The sequence below is a fragment of the Salvelinus sp. IW2-2015 genome, linkage group LG10, assembly GCF_002910315.2.
Source record: "Salvelinus sp. IW2-2015 linkage group LG10, ASM291031v2, whole genome shotgun sequence".
NCBI classification, from domain to species: Eukaryota; Metazoa; Chordata; class Actinopteri; order Salmoniformes; family Salmonidae; genus Salvelinus; species Salvelinus sp. IW2-2015.
The window spans coordinates 2,530,848-2,545,309 of record NC_036850.1 but is presented as its reverse complement, the minus strand read 5'-3'; the positions used below and the strand labels follow the sequence as shown (position 1 = coordinate 2,545,309).

At 39.3% G+C, this 14,462-nt stretch overlaps 1 protein-coding gene across 2 annotated transcripts in view; it reads right to left on the bottom strand.

Moving 5' to 3' along the window:
* Positions 1-1,816: 1,816 nt before the first annotated feature.
* The window catches only part of LOC111969081 (myb-like protein X), a 116,738-nt gene continuing 104,092 nt past the window's right edge, over positions 1,817-14,462 (bottom strand). For both annotated transcript variants that reach the window (XM_070445313.1, XM_023995030.2), the window contains 7 exons: positions 7,787-7,831; positions 7,484-7,531; positions 4,786-4,833; positions 4,622-4,669; positions 2,922-2,963; positions 2,701-2,745; positions 1,817-2,398 (listed from right to left, as the gene is read on the bottom strand). In XM_070445313.1, the coding sequence (XP_070301414.1) occupies positions 2,310-2,398; positions 2,701-2,745; positions 2,922-2,963; positions 4,622-4,669; positions 4,786-4,833; positions 7,484-7,531; positions 7,787-7,831 (365 nt within the window). In that variant the 3' untranslated portion in view covers positions 1,817-2,309. The remainder of the gene's footprint in view (positions 2,399-2,700; positions 2,746-2,921; positions 2,964-4,621; positions 4,670-4,785; positions 4,834-7,483; positions 7,532-7,786; positions 7,832-14,462) is intronic.

The following is a 14,462-nucleotide window of genomic DNA, read 5'->3' as shown; positions in this document are numbered from 1 at the left end:
GCTTAAGGGGGGATATACACGGCTGTGACGATGACTGACGAGAATTCTCTTGGGAGATAATACGGTCGGCATTTGATTGTAAGGAATTCTAGGTCAGGTGAACAAAAGGACTTGAGTTCCTGTATGTTGTTACGATTACACCATGAGTTGTTAATCATGAAACATACACCCTTGCCCTTCTTCTTCCCGGAGAGATGTTTATTCCTGTCGACGCACAAAGATTCCAGGTGGCTGTACCGACAGCATATCKCAAGAGAGCCATGTTTCCGTGAAACAGAGTATGTTACAATCCCTGATGTCTCTCTGGAAAGCAACTCTTGCCCTAATTTCGTATACCTAGTTATCTAGAGACTGGACATTAGCGAGTAATATACTTGGAAGCGGTGGGTGGTGTGCTCTGAAGTCTGACCTGAAGATTGCTCCGTCTACCTCCTCTCTGGTGGCGTTGTTTTGGGTTGGCCTCTGGAATCAGTTCAAATGCCCTGGGTGGTTCGGACAAAGGATCCGCTTTGGGAAAGTCGTATTCCTAGGAAGTTGACGTCGCTCTGATATCCAAAAGTTCTTCTCGGCTGTATGTAATAACACTTAAGATTTTCCGGGCTAACAATGTAAGAAATATTACATAAAAAACTAAATACTGCAAAGTTTCCTAAAGACTAGAAGCGAGGCAGCCCRCTGACGGCGCCATCTTGAAGGCATTTATAAAACATTATAGGTGCTCATGCATGCTTATAACAAGTAATAATACATTATAAGGGRATGCTTTCACTAAAGCAAATCAATGTTTTAGTGCTTAATGTCCGCATTGATTGGGTTTAATTTAAACTTTTGCAATAGCCCCTAGACATTCCATCAGAAGTTGACTGTATATTGGCCCACCCTACCTTCTCCTCCTCTTCTCCCAGCTGCAGTCCCTCTGGTTGGGGGTTCCCCCAGACCCCCAGGTCCCTGGTTCTGTCTGCTCATGGAGGAACACTGGGGGCAGGGGGCGTACTGCTCAATCAATCGGGTCCCATCACTCTCACTGGCCGTCAAGGCTAAAGGAAGGCAGATGACACAGAGAGATACAGAAAGTCACACGTGGTCTGGTGGAGTCTGGCCGTCAGGTCTAAAGTAATACAGTAGGGGGAGGTGCAGCGTGAGGTAATACAGTAGGGGGAGGTGCAGCGTGAGGTAATACAGTAGGGGGAGGTGCAGCNAACACTGACTGGTGTGTAGTTTGTAACTCTCCTCATTTGGTAAAGCAGAAAAATGCCACCACAGTAATAACACTTAAGATTTTCTGGGCTAACAARGTAAGAAATAATACATAAAAAAGAAAATACTGCAAAGTTTCCAAAGGACTAGAAGCGAGGCAGCCCTCTCTGTCGGCGCCATTTTTGTGCTATTGAAAAGCAACAGGGTAGCTATCATTTGGTAGATTCAGACCGGGTTTCAGACAAACAGAAATAAACGGCAAACTGCACTTGACTTAACACTACAATCCTGATTAGGAGGTGTAACGGAGGAGGAAAATTCCATTCGACAGGCAACACAAAACTATATCAATCTTCTGTTCTTTAAATATCACTTTGATCCCAACTATATATGTTGTGTTAAGTTCAAAGATTCAAAATGCTGATAGAACTGTTGAAAAACCTGTAAAAATCATTTCATTCAAATAGAAACGGAAGACTTTACATTAAGTTACGGTACCCTTTAAGTGGGTTGTATAGGYTTTATTAGTAGTTTTAAACAGTTAAAACTCAAACCTAAAACTCATTCAAATTGTGGAATCGTAATTTTGGTGCTGTCGAATAGCAAGTTTATGTCTATGTATGACTCCCTTTTGAAATAAACGTGAAATAAAATGTACTATTATTAAAGAGAGAAAAGAGAGATCCATGCGATGTCTCGTAAAAGCAGAAAATATTCCGAAAACTAAAGTGTGGTGAGCTTTCAGCGCCAGTCGGCTGCAGTAGCATCACCCAAGTGGGTGCTGCACAAAGTTATTGGAGTTTGCTATACGGAAAGGTGGGCAGAACGTCAGAGATGGTGAAATAAACAGTACGTCCAGAGGCTCCCGACTTGTCCATGTCTGACTGACACACTCCCCTAGCGGCTACCGCAGTGCTCTCTCCACTCAGTGACCAATGATGCATCATTCAATTCACCTTTTATTTCCCTAAATCTAGACATATACTTATTTTAATGTAATTTTAGTCTGTATACTGCAATTAAGCTTTTAGCTTGAGAATGTGAACAAGATCAAATAAACCTTACTATGTATTAATAAAAGCAATAATTGATTACGGTATAAACCCGTTATTTTACAGTGAAAGAAATGTGAATGACAATGCAGTAGCTACTATACCTTTCCTGGCAGTGGTAGCCTTAGTTTCCTTAGATTCAGGTTCTGCTTAAGATAAGACAGGGAAATGATTGGCAATACAATAGCATGTTTGTCAGTCATTGCAAAGAGACAACTGAGGTTAAAAAAAGAGCACATAATAAAATGATTTGGTTTACTTCAGAAACTGCAAAATAAACCAAACAGTGATTCATGGCTTTATAGCGAGCAAAATGTATTAAAGCACAAACTTCAACTCAAATTGCACTACCCTGAAATTATTCCAAAAAGGCAGTCTAAAATTGATCAAACAAGTTGGCTATGCAACGACATTCTGGCATTTCTACAGCTGCCAAACAATACATGAATACCTTTCATTACAGGGACTGATTTGGAAGCCTTTTCTTTGGGAGTATCTGCATTGACAGGAGAGAAAACAATCTAAAGAAATAGGACTACTCCTCGATCTTCTGACATTTCAGACTGTTCATAAACAGCATTCAGTAAAGGTAAGGATGTTATTTAGACACTGGCAATGTGTGATAATTCTAATAATTAACATTGTTGATGTGTTAATACTGGAAACACCTACCTTTTTTCACAGGTCTGGCCTTCTCCTTTGGAGCATCAGGCTCTTATTGAAAAAAAAGAGAGGCATACAGTGTCTTCAGAAAGTATTCATACCCCTTTACTTATTCCACATGTTGCTGTGTGTGCTACAGCCTGAATATAAAATTAATTAAATATTTTTTTCTCACCCATATACACATAATACCCCATAATGACAAAGTGAAAACATGTTTTGAGAATTCTTTGCATAATTAAAATTATGTCATACAGAAATATAGTATATCATTTACATAAGTATTCACAACCCTGAGTCAATASTTTAAAGAAGCACTTTTGGCAAAAAGTACAGCTGTGAGTCTTTTTGGGTATGTCTACAAGATTTACCTGTCTAACAGAACACAGAGGGTGTTCTTTAATGGAAGCCTATCAAATATAATCCCGTTTGAATCAGGAATTCCACAGGGTAGCTGTTTCGGCCCCTTTCTTTTTTCAATTTTTACTAAGAACATGCCACTGACTTTGAGTAAAGCCAGAGATTCTATGTATGCGGATAACTCAAAACTATACACGTCAGCTACTACAGTGACTGTAATGACTGCAACACTCAACAAAGAGCTGCAGTTAGTTTCAGAGTGGGTGGCAAGGAATAAGTTAGCCCTAAATATTTCTAAACTGAAAGCATTGTATTTAGAACAAAACACTCACTAAACACCAAACCTCAAATATATCTTGTAATAATAGTGTGGAAATTGAGCAGTTTGAGATGACTGGTGGATAGCATTGTAAACTTGACATGGTCAAAACTATATTCTTGCAGTTTATAGATGGGAAGTCTGTCTATAATAAAGTGATGCTCTGCTTCTTAACAACACTATCAACAAGGCAGGTCATACAGTCATAGTTTTTCGCACCTTGACTACTGTTCAGTACGTGTGTTAGGTGCCACAAAAATGCTTCAAAAATTGGCCATTTTTATGGCTAGCCCTTGGATGGACACAGAGAGCAAATATTAATAATATGCATGTCAATCTCTCCTGGCTGAAAGTGGAGGAGAGATTGACTTCTTCACTGCTTGTGTTTATGAGAGGTATTGACATGTTAAATGCACCAAGCTGTCTGTTTGAACTACTGGCGCACAGCTCGTACACCCATGCATACCCCACAAGACATGCCACAAGAGGTCTCTTCACAGTCCCCAAGTCCAGAACAGACTATGGAAGGCGCACAGTACTAAATAGAGCTATGACTACATGGAGCTCTACTCCACATCAAGTAACTCATGGAAGAAGTCAAATTTGATTTAAAAAACAGATTAATAAAACACCTAATGGAACATTATGGCAGCAGCTAATGGGGATCCATAATAAATACAAATACAAAATACCATGGAAGACTCACAGCTGTAATTGCTGCCAAAGGTGATTGTTCAAGATATGTTAGTGTGTTGTGTTTCATATTGTTTTTACAAATGTTAGAATTTTTCTTCCACTTTGATATTACAGTGTAGATCGTTGACAAAGAAATGACAATTAGATCCATTTTAATCTCACTTTGTAACACAACAAAATGTGGATAAAGTTAATTGGTGTGGATACTTTCTGAAGGCACTGTACATATCGAAAACAAAGCTATATCAAGTTGTCATCAGATACGGAGAACATGAAAACAGAGACTTAACAGAGATCCAACAGTGATTAAAATGAACAAAAATGACACCTGTACCTTTCGTTACAGTTGCTGGGTTAGCCTTCTTTTTTGGAGCTTCAGGTTCTAAATCAAATACAGAACAGTTTTGAATGAGACCCTATCTAAATAACAGTCGAAGGGTATTGAGTTGACAGAAGACATGAATGGGTGAGCATGGAAACTAAATCCATATACTGTACCTTTCTTAAGAGAGTCTGGTTTGTCCATCTCTTTCACACCCTCAGGTTCTGAATCAAGTAGGTACAAGAAATTACATAGCATTATTACAGCTCTTAACTGAAGGTATGATAAAAACATCAGCTTTAGGACAAGATGATTTTGCTTGTTCTAAAGCTGAATATTTCCAAAAAAATTGTGAAATGACAAAACATTACAAAGTCATGCAAACATTACATTTGAGTCAAATATTGTGTAGTGTTGATTGACAATGTAGGCTGTGAGGGGAGGATAGCGGTTGTATATTGAGGGGAAAATATAATTTCTCAGTATATCAGAATGATTGGTCAGTGTACAGGAAATTATGGATGTCCCCTCACACTGTACAATTAGCAAACCAATCTGTCCATTATTATCACAGTCGAATCAGAGGTGAAATTAGGGGTGCCCCCCATTTTGCACTGAGGCCGTCTTCACTGAGGTTCGGGGAGCCAAACTGCATATCATGCCTTGCCATCAAATACTCCTGAATTCCTAATTTTGGGATGTTTGACACACTTGGATTAAATGCTTCAAGTATTAGTTGATAAATATAAACCTTTCATGAGTTATATGAGCCATAATTAGAATAATAGAGTATTGAAAATAATCTAGCGAGATTAAACCGTGTCAGTGCCTTTCTTTAGAAGGGCTGGTTTGGTATTGTCTTTAAGAGCAGGTTCTGAATCAAATTACACAAATATACATATTTCACCACAACTGAATCAAAATAAATGAAAAGACACGTAATTATGTCTTCTGCNTTTTTGTGCTATTGAAAAGCAACAGGGTAGCTATCATTTGGTAGATTCAGACTGGGTTTCAGACAAACAGAAATAAACGGCAAACTGCACTTGACTTAACACTACAACCCTGATTAGGAGGTGTAACGGAGGAGGGAAATTCAATTCAACCAGGCCACACAAAACTATATCAATCTTCTGTTCTTTAAATATCACTTTGATCCCAACTTTATATGTTGTGTTAAGTTCAAAGATTCACAATGCTGATAGAACTGTTGAAAAACCTGTATAAATCACTTCTTTCAAATAGAAACGGAACACTTTACATTAAGATACGGTACCCTTTAAGTGGGTTGTATAGGGTTTATTAGTAGTTTTAAACAGTTAAAACTCAAACCTAAAACTCATTCAAATTGTGGAATCGTAATTTTGGTGCTTGTCCAATAGCAAGTTTATATGTCTATGTATGACTCCCTTTTGAAATAAATGTGTAATAAAATGTACTATTATTAAAGAGAGAAAAGAGAGATCAATGCGATGTCTCGTAAAAGCGGAAAATATTCCGAAAACTAAAGTGTGGTGATCTTTCTGTGCCAGTCGGCTGCAGTAGCATCACCCAAGTGGGTGCTGCACAAAGTTATTGGAGTTTGCTATACGGAAAGGTGGGCAGAATGTCAGAGATGGTGAAATAAACGGTACTTCCAGAGGCTCCCGACTTGTCCATGTCTGACTGACACACTCCCCTAGCGGCTACCGCAGTGCTCTCTCCACTCAGTGACCAACGATGCATCATTCAATTCACCTTTTATTTRCCTAAATCTAGACATATACTTATTTTAATTTAATTTTAGTCTGTATACTGCAATTAAGCTTTTAGCTTGAGAAGGTGAACAAGATCAAATAAACCTTACTATTTATTAATAAAAGCAATAATTGATTACAGTATAAACCCATTATTTTACAGTGAAAGAAATGTGAATGACAATGCAGTAGCTACTATACCTTTCCTGGCAGGGGTTTCCTTAGTTTCCTTAGATTCAGGTTCTGCTTAAGATAAGACAGGGAAATGATTGGCAATACATAAGCATGTTTGTCAGTCATTGCAAAGAGACAACTGAGGCTAAAAAAAGAGCACATAATACAATTAATTGGTTTACTTCAAAAACTGCAAAATTAACCAAACAGTGATTCAAGGCTTTATAGCGAGCAAAATGTATTAAAGCACAAACTTCAACTCAAAWTGCACTACCCTGAAAATATTTCAAAAAGGCAGTCTAGAATTGATCAAACAAGTTGGCTATGCAACGACATTCTGTCATTTCTACAGCTGCCAAACAATACATGAATACCTTTCATTACAGGGACTGATTTGGAAGCCTTCTGAACAAGTTTTAAGAAATGAGTTACAAACAAACAGAAACCTATCAGAGTGATTGGTCAGTGTACAGGAAATGATGGATGTCCCCTCACACTGTACAAGTAGCAAACCAATCTGTCCATTATTATCACAGTCAAATCAGAGGTGAAATCAGGGGTGCCCCCCATTTTGCACTGAGGCCGTCTTCACTGACGTTCGGGGAGCCACACTTCATATCATGCCTTGCCATCAAATACTCCTGAATTCCTAATTTTGGGATGTTTGACACACTTGGATTAGATGCTTCAAGTATTAGTTGATAAATATAAACCTTTTATGAGTTATATGAGTTATAATTAGAATAATAGAGTATTGAAAATAATCTAGCGAGATTAAACCGTGTCAGTGCCTTTCTTTAGAAGGGCTGGTTTGGTATTGTCTTTAAGAGCAGGTTCTGAATCAAATTACACAAATATACATATTTCACCACAACTGAATCAAAATAAATGAAAAGACACGTAATTKTGTCTTCTGCTAAATGAACGTTTCCCTGAAAAACAAAACCTTGAATTGAATCAGTACCTTTRTTATGAGATACTGGTTTGGCCTTCTGGTTGGGAGCCTCACGTTCTAATCAAAGACACAAGTTTAAGTACAATGATAATAGTTATAATGGAGGTTAGGGCATACATAAAGTACAACTAACAATTTCTATTAAAAAAGTTTRCCAAAGTCAGACATCRGGGAATTGGTKATCTAATGTARTGTATATACTGTAGACATGAATTACATGCTACCGTTACATAATAAACAATGAAATACCAAGGATGCTAGGATTGCTATCAAATAAACTCATTAATTAAGAAAAATTGTAACTTCTATTACCTTTCTTTGCAGGGGCTGGCATGACCTTCTCTTTCAGAGCAAGTTCTGAATCAAATGAAAAAACAACATTTTTACTGCATCCCATTTAGTTATATTATGTGTGAGGAACTGAATGGGACAGATATTGCAATAAGAGCCATCCATATTTTGCTATAGCTGCTACTTTGGCTTTCCCTTTATAAGCTTCAGACTCTAAATCAAACAAGAATAAAAAACGATGAGAAGCCATGATATGTGGAGCAGTACAGTACTAACAAACACAGCTAACAAACAAAAGATGAGCATAAGTATCTAGGTATTCTACAAAAGCCCAAAACTTTTGTAGATATGGAACATCAATACCTTTCTGTATACGGACTGGTTTGATCTTATCTTTGGAAGTATATGATTTAGCAGGAGAGGTCTGAATAATATCTGTTTGTGTAATTCAATTTTAACATTTTCATTGTGCATTACATTTCTTAAGCACCTCTCACCCTATAAATTATATTTAAGATAATTATCTCAATTTGTGCATGCCTTAGCRAGATATACACTACCGGTCAAAAGTTTTAGAACACCAACATATTCAAGGGTTTTTCTTAATTTTTACTATTTTKTACATTGTAGAATAATAGTGAAAACATKAAAAATGATGAAATAACACATATGGAATCATGAAGTAAGCAAAAACGTGTTAAACAAATCACAATATATTTTATTTTTGAGATTCTTCAGAGTAGCCACCCTTTGCCTTGATGACAGCTTTGCACACTCTTTACACGCGAATGATAAAAAAAATGTGATAGAAATATGATTATACTAATATACTGAGTTAATGATAAAACGAGCGACTTCGAGGCTAGTATGGCTACAATCAGGCTGACAGGACGCAATCCGGACAGGAAGCTATGTAACGGGTAGGAAGTTGAGCGGAAGTGGGCCTTGCTACGTTGTGCAAAAGGTCTATTGGCATGCTTACTGCAGGAATGTCAACCAGAACTGTTGCCAGAGAATTTAATGTTATCCTGATGAGGACAGGGGGTGCTGTTTTCACTTTTGGGGAAAATCGTATCCAATTTAAACGGCCTCGTACTCAATTCTTGCTCGTACAATATGCATATTATTATTACTATTGGATAMAAAACACTCTCTAGTTTCTAAAACCGTTWGAATTTTGTCTGTGGGTAAAACACAACTCATTTGGCAGCACACTTTGTGACCAGGAAGTGGAAAGTCTGAAATCTATCTTCTGTTCAAGTGACTGCCTATAAATGGGCATGATACGTATGACTATACGTGCACGTCATACACCTTCATCCGGATGTCAAGAGGAAGTGAGAGGAAAAATGAGTTGATTATCTCTGTCTGACGTTGAATAAACCATCTTGGAACAACGTGTTCCCCATTTTCTGTTGTCTGCAAGGCGCGTGGGGGGACCTGTTATTGCCTACTGGAAACCTGTCGTGATGGGCGAATATGAGCTCCGGCTTTGAATTTATTTGATACATGTTACAATATCATCCTAAGAGTATTTTTTCATATAGTTTCATTAGATTATTGAACCGTTATTCGGGACGTTCGGCGTGTTTCGTTGTTCGACTTTGTTGACGTTGGAGAGCTTAGCGCTGCATGGCCAGTGTGCTTGCTAATTCAAGACGGAAAGAGGACGTTCTGAATCCAAAACAACGACGGTTCTGGACAAAGGACCCCCTATACAACATTCTGATAGAAGATCAGCAAAAGTAGGAACCATTTTGTGATGCTATTTCATATATCTGTTCGAACTGTGTACTAGTAGCTTTGCGCTCAGGTTTTGGTTATTCCCTTACCATAACTAAGTCTTATGTCGTAATGAAGATATTTTTAGAATTCTAACACTGCGATTGCATTAAGAGAACTAATGGATCTATCGTTCCTATACAACATGTATTTTTTTGTAATGTTTATGAATAGCTATTTGGTCAGAATAGTGAGAGTCTAATAGAAATATCTGCACATTCTGGAAAAAGATGCTACGTTAGCACGTTATGCTACGTTATGCTACGTGTATAACCACGGATTTCAGCTCTAAATATGCACATTTTCGAAACAAAAATAAGTGTATGTATAACCTGATGTTACGGACTGTCATCTGAGGAAGGTTTATGAAGGTTAGTGAAATTTATATCTTTTGCTGGTTTATTCGCTAACGCTAACGTGCCTATTGCTATCTGCTAACGTGCCTTGATGAATGATGCGGTAGTGTGGTAGGCTATTGTAGTAAGCTAATATAATGCTATATTGTGTTTTCGCTGTAAAACACTTAGAAAATATGAAATATTGGCTGTATCACAAGATCTTTGTCTTTAATTTGCTATACACCATGTATTTTTCAGAAATGTTTTATGATGAGTATTTCGGTATGTCACGTTGGTGTCTGTAATTATTCTGGCTGCTTTTCGTGCTAAATATTATCAGATCGCCTCACCCGCTTCGCATATTTGTATAATTACACTATCGCACTCTCTCAGCTCCTCCGCTTACTAATATGCGAGCACCTGGATTTTTTCACGATATGCCATATCAACATTATCATAGATCTTCTCTATTTAGCCAATCAGAGATCAATGCAATTGACCTCTACTGAACTTAACCCTGTAGCACCTGTCACCTCCTGAGGTCTAAGTAAGGTCTGTACTCTGAGGGTTAATTTGTGGCGTTTAGGTTTGTCTTGCTAATATGTAAGCTTAGGTTTATTGGTGATTTTAATTGAGTGGTTATCTGTTGTCCTAGGTTTGTGAGGGCTAGATGATACTCGCAGATGAATAGGAATAGCATGAACGCTGAACAGAAGTCTCTGTGCTCTCTTTTCTACTCTTGTTGCGTGCACTACACTCACAGGTATAATTATAGGGTGGTTTGTCCTAAACCAATACTCTCCGTGTTTTCCCTGTAAAAGCAATCATTGGAAGAATATTATGCGGGGACATTGTTGCGCTGGAGGGCTTACAAGGCACTAAGAGATGTTGCAAGGTGCGTCTCATCAAGTAAGGCATAGGTCCAGTGAGGTGGCGCAAGACTGTGGTTTTACACCTTGCAGCTGGCAGCCTAGGTTGGAGGAGAGTACATGATAGTGTCGTCAAAATAGAATATTTTAAGGGTGGTGTGCAATTCCCTCGCCACGACTCTGTCTCTTTTGGGTAGCTCCAGTGGCCAAGATGGCATTTCGGAGGAAGCAGTGTGCGGTGAGACACCTCGCCGTATGTGAACCACAGTGTAACCCTCAGGCACGTGAGGGAGGCCCCGGGAACAACGCTTTAAGTGGGCCGGCCCTCCGTAGCAGGTCCGCCGGAGGAACGCCACATATGGTAACCCTGCTCTCCAAACAAAGCCTGTTCCCATGCCCCTGCAACTAGCACTGCAACACACCAGCCAGTGCAAACACGCATTCGTTCCTAACAAACCGCTCCAATGTTTATTTCATTATTAATTTTCTCTGTTCTCTTTACACTCTATTATACTTCTCTCCGTATGGAGGAGTCAGTACAGCGTACACCTCTCTCTATAACACTAACTACCGTACGTCTGTGCCTCACAGAGCTCATATTTTTTTATGCACGTAGATATTAGCAGACACAATTCACACAAGGACATCCATCTCTACCAGCGTGCCAAGAATAAGACTACACGCTGTATCAGAGCAGCCTCCTCTAGCATATCTTTCCGCGATCTATCTCTGATACACAGTACCGGATCACGACGCGAGAGTTGTGACTGCCAGCGGAAGGAAGAGCAGCCTGGTAACGCGACGGAGCGGAGCCTATGAGAGGAATATTTCTGCTCTGAAGGAGCATCCCAATATAAGGTTGGGAAAAATTCACTGTCGATTGCTTGTGGCTCTAGGGAATGAGGCGGCACAAGGATGGGCCTCAATTCCTTATCACCAAGCCAGACATGAAAATGCGGAAGATTCTTATTTCGTACACGAGGCACCCGCGTCATGCCTGAGTTCCACTGTCGACTAAAGATCAACAATTAACTTAGGTGCCCTTATATATCGTATGGTTTCGATAACTACTTTAGCGTCGAGTAGGAGACAATGAATACTTGTAGCATAAGGATTGTAATCAGAGCATTAGGTTATATTGGTTGTTGTAGTATAGTTAGTCATATATTTTACCCATTTATAGCTAATAATTCACGTATCTCTACACTTTGTCTGTTGTGTACACACGATAACATGTTTTTACCTCGGAATGCCTAATATAGCAAGTAACAACAGCCCTTATTAATAACCATTTAATAAGACACTATGAGGCTTATTTTGGCGATTACGGCACACACGCGTACTCTAGCAGTATGCCATAGGTGTCTATGAATGTTGTCTCATAAGACACTGTACTAGTATGTCTTGAACATCTCTGTAGAAGGTGAAATATATGACTAGAAGATTATGGAACAATCAAAAGAGCTTAGGACATAGGCATATAGGCACATAGAGCATTGAGAGTAAAGGAATGCAGTCATAAGTGCATACGAAGATTGAGCACAAGTGTGCATAGGCTAGAAGAGATTGTTAGGAGACAGTCTTCAGGAAGCAATAGGCTGTCTAACCCTTTGGACCGTGATGGCAGCACACGAGGCTTAGCACAACACTCTGAGCACTTCTAGCGGCCATAGGCTCAGAGCGTATGGCATCGATATGAGGCTATGATGCCATCTTAGAGTTGGAATGACATCTATCAGATATACAGGTGCTCGACGTTATGTTGTAGAGAGACAGAGTAATTTTGTAGGGCAATAGTGTTTGTATTGTCCTCCCTCTTAATAGCGCTAATTGAGAGAGCCAGATAGGGCGTTTTTGTGAATGGGACAAGCAGTTAGTTGGGATGATAAACGAGGGATAGATGTCCCTAATTTATGAGTAAAAAAAGGAGGACCTCACGGTCTCAAATAATATTATGACGAGCACATTTGATATCCAAAAGCCATCATAACAACGACAACTATTAGAATAAATAAGAATATCACTGTTCCATAATTGTTTGGTTCTTCAAGACCATAGAAGAAGGTCAGTCTACAATTATTTGGGAGATAGGCAGGCATAGGAGCGCGGTTCGGCAGGCAGGCGATGAGGGCCTAGTACAGAGAGAACCGAGAATATGTATCAAAGAAACTTTTGTATAATGCTGGATTTAAACTTTCACGTATTAAGTGGCATGAATGGCGAAGCAAAGAATCAATCATATTCGTCTTATGCCATCCGAAAAGGAGACACTGTGTTCAACAGTGACCGATGAGGACAGCCATACGCGCACAAGGAAAAACTGATTCCCTGAAGAAGGGTAAATGCTCTGCTACTGCTATGATGTACACAGATTAATAGGGTATTCAGAACTTTTTTTACACGTAAAGAGTCTCAGAGAATGCAGCCAATAAAAATACAGCTTACCAAAAAGAGCTCGAGTAACAGATCTTCCACAGTGTCTCATCTATCGTGCGATTCTGTCCAGATGGAAGGCTGAGACGAGTGAACTGGCAGGTCTTTCTATAAGAAACCGAAGATATAACGCCATGCACACAAGGACTCCGACTACTAAAAGGACACCAATAACTAAGAGAGAAACTTGCTTGGAAGACCAATTAAGACACGTAAGCAAATGACATTAAGTAAACCACCTTGGGTGACAAAAAACTGTCCTTCAATGGTCACAGATAAGAAACCTTCCAGCACAGATTTGGCGGCAAGATTGTATTTCCTATTGAGATTCTCAAAACCACGTGTGCCTGAATCTTATATGTCGCAAGAGGGGGCAGAAGGAGTAGGTGAAATGGATTTCCATAAATACTCGCAATTTCTGAGGTAGGATGGAAACGTGGTGTGGTTGATGGGGGATGCAATCCTTGCAGGTGTTGACGACAGAGAATATATAGCCCTGTGGATTATCCTATTTGTAGATTTCCACACAGAAAACGACTGGTGAACATTCACCTAAACTGCACGTACGAGCGAGCAATTCCTGAACACTCGGGCGGAATATAAGCCATCTTGCTAATAAAGGGCAAACTATCTCGTAGTTTGGCGTGCAAATTGATGGGATGGGACCCTAAAATATCAATTTGTGTTTTATTGGGTGGTGCGGTGAATTTAGTTAGACCAATGGGGGATTATCACGTCAACTATCACGCTCCTAAGGGAATAATGCCACGTGGGCATTTGCAATGCTTTATGGGGCAGGTAAGGTTGGTATTCCTAGAGAACCAAGAGATAGACACGGAATGAGTGATTTGTTGTAGGGCAGCAGTCGAGCACCTGAACTTGCTTGGCCAGTTTCTATCCGTGCTCATGTTGCTTTTCGGTGATCATTAACTGACCACCAGCTCATCTTCTTTAGAATGTATTGGATCCCTCGGACCGGCAAAAATTTAACGATGCCCACATTCGTAGCAGTGGTGTTATGTTGGATGAGAGATTCCACTCTGCGCAAGTAGATGAGTGAGTGCTTCTCTGCCTGGCGATGTATAATATAGAAACAAGGACAAGTACCTTATATTTATTGCATCCAACAAGTAGACCAGTTCGAACAACAAACAGGTTATCTCCATCGACATATTTTAACCTACAAACATGGTAGATTATTATAATTGTATTTTAAAACTAATAGATAGCCAGTTAACTCTCCCAAATCAAGGCAAGGGGCCCCCGATTTATTTC